This window comes from Carlito syrichta, unplaced genomic scaffold (genome assembly GCF_000164805.1).
Source record: "Carlito syrichta isolate Samal-C Ts95f unplaced genomic scaffold, Tarsius_syrichta-2.0.1 Scaffold303676, whole genome shotgun sequence".
NCBI lineage: Eukaryota > Metazoa > Chordata > Mammalia > Primates > Tarsiidae > Carlito > Carlito syrichta.
The window spans coordinates 88,474-99,489 of NW_007247772.1; the positions used below are offsets into that span (position 1 = coordinate 88,474).

The 11,016-nt window shown below is 35.9% G+C and overlaps 1 protein-coding gene across 1 annotated transcript in view; it reads left to right on the forward strand.

Moving 5' to 3' along the window:
* The window catches only part of TEX11 (testis expressed 11), a 179,021-nt gene that overhangs the window by 74,810 nt on the left and 93,195 nt on the right, over nt 1-11,016 (forward strand). Inside the window, exons 10-11 of the mRNA XM_021712871.1 lie at nt 8,343-8,383; nt 9,575-9,658. Of these exons, the coding sequence (XP_021568546.1) occupies nt 8,343-8,383; nt 9,575-9,658 (125 nt within the window). The remainder of the gene's footprint in view (nt 1-8,342; nt 8,384-9,574; nt 9,659-11,016) is intronic.

Sequence of the window (11,016 nt, forward strand, 5' to 3'; positions counted from 1 at the left end):
ACTAACTCATGGTGGTTATGACCAGGTACATCTTTTAATGGTACTGTCTACCTGGTGTTGTAGCTAGTGAAATAGACCAAGCCAAGGAGAAAGAAGCATATGGTCAGTGAGCCCCAGAGAGACAGCTGGTAGAGTGTGTGATCTATATTCCCTCAAGACCCTGAGCATCTTGACTGGGAAGGTGAAAGATCCGGTGTCATATTTTGCTGAAAAGACACAGAACAGAGCTGCTGTCTATATAACCTTTATCCATTCCTGATTACAGCTGTGGATAAAAAATTGATCTGTACCAAAAAATATAGTTTTGAAAGTGAGATTCTAGAAAAACTCAGCTTCTCTTTCAATCTGGGGCTCATAAAATAACTTAATTTTAGATAGGTTTAGCAAATTTGCAATTGGTGAATCCTTTCATTTTCTTGGTGTTTATTGTGAGTGAAACAAACATGTAATACTGATTACAACCTCTACACCATTGTCTTTTAAAAAGAAGTAGAAATACTGAGCATTAGAAATTACACTTGTGAAATAGATTTGTTGATAAGTGAATTTACCCAAAAAAACTAACTGCATTTATAATCAATAACATGTTTCACTTTAACAAAGTGAGTTAATAGGAAAATGAAAGCTAAAATTTATTTATTTTTCTGTTTTTATATTTTATTTTAATAATGTGGGTGGGGTACAGTTCAGGATTAGGTATACAAGTGGGCATCGTATAGGTAAAGTTTGAACCTCCCTTTGGTCCCCACAGTGCCTGGTTTGAGATCAGGTACCCTTATTGATGTTGTGTCCCCACCCCCACCCTGGCAGTATCCCACTACTGCCAATCCCTTTCTTGTAGTATTATGGTAAACGTTCAGGGTCCACTTATGAGTAAGAACATATGGAACTCTGTTCTTTGTTTCTGTGATAGATCACTGAGTATTATAGACACTAAATCCATCCAAGTTGCTGCTAAGTCCATATGTTTGTCCTTCTTTATGGCTACATAATGTATGTGTATATGTACCATATTTTTTTAATCCAGTCCAGTTTCAAAAGGCAGCACAGTTGGTTCCACGTTTTTGCTATCGTGAATAGTGCTGCAATAAACATGCATGTGCAGGTATCCTTTTGGTAGAATGATTTTAATTCCTCCAGGCATATTCCCATAGGGGGATTGCTGGGTCATATGGAAGGTCAATTTCTAGTTCTTTTAGAAATTGCCACACTGTTTTTCATAGAGGTTGAACTAGTTTGCATTCCCATCAGCAGTGCAGAAGCGTTCCCTTTTCTCTGCATCCTCACCAGCATCTGTTGTTGTTTGTTTTATTAATGATGGCCATTCTTACTGGGATTAGGTGGTATCTCAATGTGGTTTTGATTTGCATTTCTCTGATGATGAGTGAGGCTGAGCACTTTTTCATGTGTCTGTTGACTGCTTGCATGTCTTCTTTTGAGAAGTGTCTGTTCATATCTTTTGCCTACTTTGTAATGAGGCTGTTTGCTTTTTTCTTTTCGGCATGTTTGAGTTCTTCGTAGACATTAGATGTTAGGCCTTTGTCAGATATGCAGTTGGCAAATGTTTTTTCTCATTCTGTGGACTGTCTCCCCACTCTGGTTTCTTTTGCTTTGCAGAATTTTTTCAGTTTAATGAGGCCCCATTTGTCTATCTTATCTCTTATGGCATGGATACCTGGGGTTTTGATCAGGAATTGGTTGCCTTCTTTGATTTCTGTAAGGGTGTTGGAGCCCTTTAATGTTGGAGGATCATCAGGAACTCCCTTTGGTTCATCCAGTCTTTGGTAGTACAGCATTCGAAACCAAAGGCAGCGACCCTAAATTAGTTACTTTCATACTTCTTTCTAGTAAAGATTCCTCAGGAAACCAGTGATACTGATATACAAAATCAAACAACTTTTTCACACTATACTCCCTGCTTTCAATATTCTTGGTTTTGCACGACCTCCACATTGACTACCTTCTTGGTGACCAAAAATCTTAGAGGTACTTTCTGTTATTTCTTCATAATTGTTCCCTTGGAAGAAGGGCCTACTTTGAAACCGGTGGCTAAAGCTCAGACTTACCAAAATCTGGGCTTGGTCTAGCATCAAGGTCAATCCAGCATTCTCCCTTAATTTCATTTTAGCTATTACAGTTAACAGTGACCAAGGGATTGGATAATATGCCCTTTTCTTATCAATTTACATTTCCTTATCATCTAATCAACTCCCTGGGAGTTGGGTTCATCTCTAAATTTCAATGATAGTTTACCTTTAGTAACTGAGCACAGTATCGCTGCCACTTCATACCATGGGTAACCACGTGGACACCCAGGTCAAAAGTTCCTCATCTCCCCACTTTCATCATGTCTCTTCCCAAAACTCATGCTTCCATGAGCTAACATGGTGTAACAAATGTCACTCTTGACGCCAGTTCTGAAATGTTTTACAGTGCCAGCAAATGATACTGTCGACCTGGAGTTAGCATCAGATCCCACAATTTGAAAGGCTCAGTCCATATAAGTCTGTCCTCACTTCAATTGCCAATCTCAAGTCCAGCCCTCATGGACTTTTGACTGACCAGCCACAGATCATATTCCTATGACTTTCTCCTTGAGTTGATAACTTTCTAGAATGGCTTACAGAACTTGGGACATTTTATGTATATTTACTTGTTTATTATAAAAGATTCAAGTCAGGAACAACCAAATGGAAGAGGTGCAAAGGGCAAAGTTTTGGGGTGGGAGGTGTTGGGGGGTTTCCATTCTCTCTCCAGATACATCATCATCCCAACACCTTGATGCTTTCATCAACTCAGAAGTTTTTTGGCCCATTTTTTAATCGGGTTGTTTTCATTGAGTTTTAGAATTCTGTGTATATTTTAGATGACAGCCCTTTATCAGATGTGTCTTTTGCAAAACTTTTCTCCCAGTCTTCTCATTCTCTTGACATTGTGTTTTGTCCAATACACTTTTTTAATTTTAATGAAGTCCAGCTTATCAATTATTTATTTCATACATTGATGTTGTATCTAAATAATAATTGCCAACACAAGGTCATCTATGTTTTCTCCTGTGTTGTCTTCTGGAAGTTTTATATTTTTTCTTTTACATTTACATGTGTGTTCCATTTTGAGTTTATTTTTTGTAAAGAGAGTAAGGCCTGTGTTTAAATTCTTTTTTTTTCTTTCTTTTTTTTTTTTTTTTTTTTTTTGCATGTGGATGTCTAGTGGTTCTAGCACCGTTTGTTGAAAAGACTATTTTTACTCCTTTGTAAAAGATCAGTTGACTGTATTTATGTGAGTCTATTTCTTGGCCCTGTATTCTGTTCCACTGATATGTTTATTCTTTCACCAATACCACACCATCTTAATTACTGTAGCTTTATAGTAAGTCTTGAGGTTAGGAGTGTCAGTCCTCAAACTTTGTTCTCCTTCAATATTATGTTGGCTATCCTGGGTCTTTTGCCTCTCAGCATAAACTTTAAAGTTAGTTTGTCATTATTCACAAAATAATTTACGGGGATTTTTATTAGAATTGCATTGAAGCTATAGATCATATTGGGAATAACTGACATCTTGACAATATTGAGTCATCCTCCATTAACATGGAATACTTTTCTATTTAGTTCTTCTTTGATTACTTTCATCAGTTTTAAAGTTTTCCTCATGTATATTAAGATTTATACCTAAGTATTTCATTTTTGGAGGTGCTAATGTAAAATGGTATTGTGTTTTTAATTTCGGATTTCACTTGTTCATCTTTGATATATTAAAAAGTATATAAGAAAGACTTTTGTATAATAACTGTATCCTGCAACCTTGCTATAATCACTTATTAGTTATAGGAGGGTTTTTTGTCATATATTTTGGATTTTCTATATAGATGAACATGTCATCTGCAAACAAAGATACTTTCCTTTCTTTCCTTCCTTAAATACCAAAATAAAAGATATTTTATTTCCTTTTCCTGTCTTATTACAGTAGTTATATCTCTTAATTTATTTATTCTGCTTTTTTAAAAATGCCATAGACTGAGTGGCTTATAAACAGAGAAATTTATTTCTCCTAGCTCTGAAGGCTGGGAAGTCCAAGATCAGTGGGCCAGCAGATTTGGTGTCTGATAAGGGCCTTCTTCCTCATAGATGGCCATCTTCTCATTATAATTTTGCATGGCAAAGGGGCATGGCAAAACTATTTTATAAGGGCACTAATCCTATTTATGAGGCTCTACCCTAATGACCTAATCACCTCACAAAATCCCCATCTCCAAATATCATCACATTGGAGATTAGAATTTCAACATAGGGATTTCAGGGGAACATGAACATTCAGACAATAGCAGTAGGGCTTTCAGAACAGTGTTGAAAAGGAGTAGTGAGAGGGGACATCCTTGCCTTGTTTTTTATCTTAGTGAGAAAACTTTGAGTTTCTCACCATTAAATGTGATGTTAGATGTAGGTTTTTTGTAGGTATTCTTTATCAAGTTGAGGAAGTACACCCCATTCCCAAATTATTTAGAGTTTTTATCGTGGGTGTTGGATTTTTCTGCATCTATTTTATAGGATTATATGATTTTTCTTCTTTAGCCTATTGAAGTGATAGATAATGCAATTTGATTTTTGAATGTTGAAACAGCCTTGCATACTTAGGATAAATCCCACTTGGTTGTGGCATATAATTCTTTTTATATATTCTTAAATTCCATTTGCTAATATTCTTTTGTGGGGTTTTTCTTTTCTTGTAATATCTGTGTTTGATTTTGGTATTAGGGTAATTCTGGCTTCATGGAATGAGTTGGAAAGTATTCCTTCTGTTTCTGTCTTCTGGAAGAGATTGTAGAGTACTGATATGATTTCTTCAAATATATAGTTGTTATTATTTTAAACAAACAGTTATCTGTTAGAGCAATTCTTGCTTGCGTGGTTTCTGGCCAGAAGTGGAATGTAATTGTTACCTTTGTTCCTCTATTATTCTCCTCTGGCTTCTCTCAGAAATTTTTCTGTATATTTTATTTTCTGTAGTTTCAAAATGATATTTTTTGACACTTATCCAGCTCAGTGTTCTCTGAGCTTCTTGGATATATGACATTAATTAGAGGGAAATTCTTAGTCATATTATTTCAAATATTTCTTCTGTTCCATTCTTTTTTCTTCTCTTTCTGGAATTTTCATTACACATATGTTGCACCTTTTGTAATTGTCCCAATGTCCTTGGATATTCAGTTCTTTTTTTTTTCAGACTTTGTTCTCTTTGCTTTTCAGTTTTGGAGGTTTCTAATGATATATGCTCAAGCTCAGAGATTTTTTTCCTCAGCTTTGTCTACTAATAAGCCCATCAAAGGCATTCTCATTTCTGTCTCAGTGTTTTTGATCTCTAGTATTTGTTTTTGGTTCTTTCTTAGGATTTCCATCTCTCTGCTTACATTACTCACCTACTCTTACATATTGTCTACTTTCTCCATCAGAATCTTTACAACATTAATCATAGTTGTCTTTAATCCCCAGTCTGATAACTCCAACATCCCTGCCATGTCTGGTTCTGATGCTTGCTCTGTCTCTCAAATTGTTTTTTGCCTTTTATTATGCCTTCTAATTTTTTTCTTGATAGCCACATGTGATATACCAGGTAAAAGAAACTGTTGTTAACAAGCCTTTAGTAATGTGGTGGTGAATTGTGGGGGGAGGGAGGCACATTCTACACTCCTATGATTAGGTCTCAGTCTTTTAGTGAACCTTTGCCTCTGAACTGTGAACTGTATAAGCACTTCTCAGTTTTTTTCTCCTCCCTTAGGTGGCACAGGATAACTAGAGTGGATAGAAAGAGTATTTCCCTTCCCCAGGTCAGTTATGCTCTGATACACCTCAGAAAGTCAGACTCTGGTTAAGTAGTTTCTTTTGAGGGCAGATCTTGTTAAGAACAGAGTGCTGTAGTATATTTCAAAATGGTTTCTTTTCCCTCCTCCTGCCGGAAGCTTGAAGGGATTTTCCTCTAATATTCATTGTGAAAACCTAGCTGAGCTCTCAGAGGTAAAACTCACAAAATTGTGGAGGCCTCCTCTGACTGGATCCAAACCAGTAAACTTTGACTTTTTAATAGGAGCGTTTCTCACTAGTGTAAGATGATATCTCACTATGACCTTAATTTGCTTTCCTCTGATAATTAGTGATGTTGAGCATTGCTTTCATATGTTTGTTGGCCACTTGTATGTCTTCTTTTGGGAAGTATCTATTCATGTCCTTTGCCAGCTTTTTCATGGTGTGTCTGTGTGTGTGTGTTGAGTTGTTTGGAGTTCTTTGTAGATTCTAGATATTAGTCCTTTGAGGCATAATTTGCAAATATTTTCTCCCATTCTGTAAGTTTTCTGTTCACTCTGTTGATTATTTATTTCACAGTGCTGGAGCTTTTTAGTTTAATTACATCTCATTTGCCTATTTTTGTTGCATTTGCTTTCAGGGTCTTAGACATAAATTCTTTGCCTAGACGGATGTCCAGAAGAGTTTTTCTTAGGCTTTCTTCTAGGATTTTTATAGTTTCAGGTCTAACTTTTAAATATTTAATCCATCTTGAGTTAATTTTTGTATATGGTGAGAGGAAGGTGGTTCAGTTTTGTTCTGCATATGACTGACCAGTTTGCCCAGCACCATTTATTGAATAGAGTGTCCTTTCCCCATTGTTTGCTTGCATCAACTTTGTCAAAGATCAATTAATTTTAGTTATATGACTTTATTTCTGGATTCTCTATTCTATTCCATTGATCTATCTTTCTATTCTTTTACCAGTACCATGCTGTTTAGGTTACTATAGCCTTGTAGTATAATTTGAAGTCAGGCATTGTGATGCCTCCATGTTCGTTCTTTTTACTTAGGATTGTTTTGGTTATTTGGGCTCATTTGGTTCCATATAAACTTTAAGATTGTTTTTTCTGGTTCTGTGAAAAATGATTTTGATATTTTGATAGCGATTGTGTTGAATCTGTAGATTGCTTTGGGCAGTATAATCATTTTAGCAATATTGATTCTTCCAACCCATGAGTATGGAATGTTCTTTCATTTATGTGTTGTATGCAGTTTCTTTTATCAGTGTTTTGTAGTTTTCCTTGTAGAGATCTTTCACCTCCTTGGTTAAGTGTATTCCTAGGGGATGTGTGTGTATGTGTGTATGTGTTGTAAATAGGATTGATCTCTTGATTTAGTTCTCAATTTGAGTGTTATTGGTATACAGAAATGCTACCGCTTTTTGTACATTGATTTTGTATGCTGAGACTTTTCTGGAGTCATTTATGAGGGATATAGCCTCTTGCAGAAGTCTTTAGAGTTTTCTACATATGCAATTATGTCTTCAGCAAACAGAGATAGTTTGACTTCCTTCTTTTCCAATTTGAATGACTTTTTATTTCTTTCTGTTGCCACATCGCTCTTGTTAGGACTTCTGATATGTTGCTGAATAGGAGTGGTTGTTTTCACTCTTGAGTCTCTGCTCTAGTAAGTCATCAGTCTGTTTCTCCAATCTTTGGTGCAGTTGTTTTCCCCTATATTCTCTGTACTCTCCTGTCTGTCTCTTCAGCTTGCGGGGCAGTAGTTTGTTCTTTTTCCTCACCTCATGGATCCAAGAAGTGTTGTTGATTTTTCAGTCTGTTCAGCTTTTTACTTGTTGCTACAACAGAATGGTGACCTCCAAGCTCCTTACATGCAGAACTAGAAGCCAGAAGTCCTTTGTTAAAATTTATGTACTACTTAAAGAAGCTTAACAAGAGGGTTAAGAGACCTGGGTAGTAGTCTTGACATTGTCACAGACTGTATGACCTTGTCAACAGGTCTCTTCCCTCATCTGTAAAGTGAGGAGTCTGTACTAGGTAAGTGGTGTTTTAAACTGCATTCCTCAGAACCCTGGAAATTTTGTGGCAATGCCTCAAAGACTTCCAGGAAAGTGAAGCTCCAGGACTCCTCCCAACTTTGGTTCAACCAGAGCAGCTCTACTTTTTATCTTTTCTTTTAAACAATTTTGTTTGAAACAAGGGTTCTAGTCCCCCTCTTCAAAAAAATAAAAACTTATAAATTACAGAGATCACTACCTGCTCTCAAATACTATGACCCTGTGCTGTAAGATCTTACCAGTCATTAAAGTCTTTTGCTGAGAATAGGTGTTGAAGTAGAAAAGAGACAGTATATGAGGGCACTGGGGATTAGTAACCATATCCTATAGTGGGGGAAAAGTGTGTTGAAATGATAGAGTCGAGTCTTGAACAATAAACTTCACACTTTTGTAGCCCAGCTCTCAGGCACAAATATTGTCTCTTTTTAGTTATTTTCCATAGTAAAGCTTTGAAACTGTTGGAAAACACTATTTTCTTTATTTTTCAGAAAGAATGAAATGGATAGACTTTTGACTTGCTTGAATACAGGTAAATATCTCCTTGGTTATTTTTAGTTCTTCTTCTTGCCTCTATCCTCTATCAGATTCTCCAAGTACACTGACTTTAACCTTATGTTTGAGTTAAGTTTCATGCTCCTTATTAAAGTTTGCTACAGGAGTCTATTTTGGTTTCTTAATCCACAAGCAGAGAAAGATTTGTCATTATTAGCATTCATCTCCAAATGTGATTTTAGCTGTTTTCATTCTAGTTTATTTTAAGGACATTTCCCTTCCTCCCTTCCTTCCTTCCTAATTGCCACTTGATCCTAACCTAGGAATTGAATAGGCAAAAATGATCAAGACAAATAAAAATGCTCAGAACCCTGCTGGTTTTTCATGCCCTCTGATTCAAATTCAGATAGTTTATTCTCTTATTTTGAAATTGTCCATCTTTCTACGTAAGTCTCTCTCTTCTCCCTTATCTTCTAATAATTCTTCCATGTCTGCTTCATTCAAGCCAGTCTCCTAGCTATATGGCATTTCTTCTTCCAACTCCATGCTTTCTTACATGATGTTCCTTTTGTCTGACAGGTTTCCAATTTTTACTGCCCATGTACCTCTTTCATTGTGTCCAAAACATACCAAAAAGTCCATATCTTAGAAATTCTATCCTATTAGTAGTTTAATTTTATACTTGTCAACAGGGTGTTAAACATAGCAGAATGGTTTAGAAGCCAAAGCTTTTCAAAAGAGAAAAACTTTGCTGGTTGACATTCTTATTTCTCAGAAGGGCATGGAGTATGTAATAAATGCTCTCTGGTAATCATGGCACATTCTGGTTCTGTACTGAGCTTGCAAGCAAGCTCAGTAAATATTATGCCAGTGTATTGATACCCTTCCAATTCTCAATCTCTAGTTCAGTCTTTTAAAGATTGTTTCTATTCTTTATTTCTTTACATGTAAATCATATCTTTCTACCTCAGGTAGTGAATGATGGTACTAATTAAAATTATAAATCTTTTCAAAGATATGTTTGTTCCCCAAAGTTTGAGTTAATAGCTTCTTAGAGCTTGGTAATGCTTTTTGTCATTTTAATTACTTTTGGTATGCACCCACGCATGCATACACAAAAAAGATCTTTCTAAATTCAAACTTACGTGTGACTTTTTAAAGCAGGATTAACAAATTTGCTAAAGTATAAGTTTAAAAATTTAGTCTCAATTTTTCCTGTTTGATGCAGCACTCCTGAAACTTGCTCTTTTTGATGGAAGACCCTCGACTTTGGATTTGCGGGCTAATGAAGCTCATTGGTTTCGAAAAACAGGTAAAAGAAAATTCTGTGGCTATGGGGAATATTGTGGGGTGATGGAATCAGACAGACGTGGGTTCAGAGTTTGGCTCTTTCATTTGTAACTGTGGGTACAGAAATAACTTGCTTAATCTTAGTTTTATTATTTATAAAACAGAAATAATTATATATACTTCATACAGTTATTAAAGACTTTAAAGGAAACAGTGTATTACTTGGCATATAACAAGTACTCAATGGACATTAGTTGTCTTCCTTTTCTGTAGAAATGGGTCTAATATTAAATCAATGAAATATAGCTACAAGTCTCCAAGTTTGTGTTCCTAAACTTGGTTTAGACTGCCTAATTTATCTTTAAATGTTTCACAAACAATGCTGAGCAAAAGAAGCCAGACATTGAAAAGTACATATTTCATGATTCGTTTTATACATAAGTAAAAACAAAACAAAATGAGCAAAACTAATATATGGTTACCTTTAAAGAGAGATTGAACTTAAAAGTAGTAGATTCTGTTCTACAAAACATACAAGGAGGAACTGATATCAATCCCATTGAAAGTATTCCAGACAATCATGAAAGATGGAATTCTCCCCAAATCATTTTATGAAGCTAACATCACATTGATACCCAACCCAGGTAAAGATCCAACAAAGAAAGAGATCTACAGGCCAATATCCTTGATGAACATAGATGCTGAAATTCTCAACAAGATTCTAGCAAATCAAATCCAACAACACATCTCAAAAATCATACACCATGACCAAATAGGCTTCATCACCAGGATGCAGGGCTAGTTCAATATCTGCAAGACCATATACATAATTGAATACATCAACAAATATAAAGACAAAAACCACATGATTATATCATTAGATGCGAAAAAAGCTTTTGATAAAATCTAGCACCCTTTCTTGATAAAGACCCTTGAGCATCTAGGCATAGATGGAACATACCTCGACATAGTAGGTATGTTCCAACATACTGCTAACAGAATGCTAAACAGACAGAAATTGGAACCATTTCCCCTGAAAACTGAAACAAGTCAAGGGTGCCCAATCTCATTCCTCCTGTTCAACATAGTATTGGAAGTCCTAGCCAGAGCAATCAGACAAGAGAAGGAAATAAGGGGTATCCAAATAGGAAAAGAGGAAGTTAAGTTATCCCTCTTTGCAGACGACATGATTCTATACCTTGAAAACCCTAGGGAATCTGTCAAAAACCTCCTTGGACTGATAAAGTAATTGGCAAAGTCTCAGGGTATTAAACAAATGTGCAAAAGGCAGTCACATTCCTATACACCAGGGGTCCTCAAACTTTTAAAACAGGAGGCCAGTTCACTGTCCCTCAGACCGTTGGAGGGGCGGACTATAGT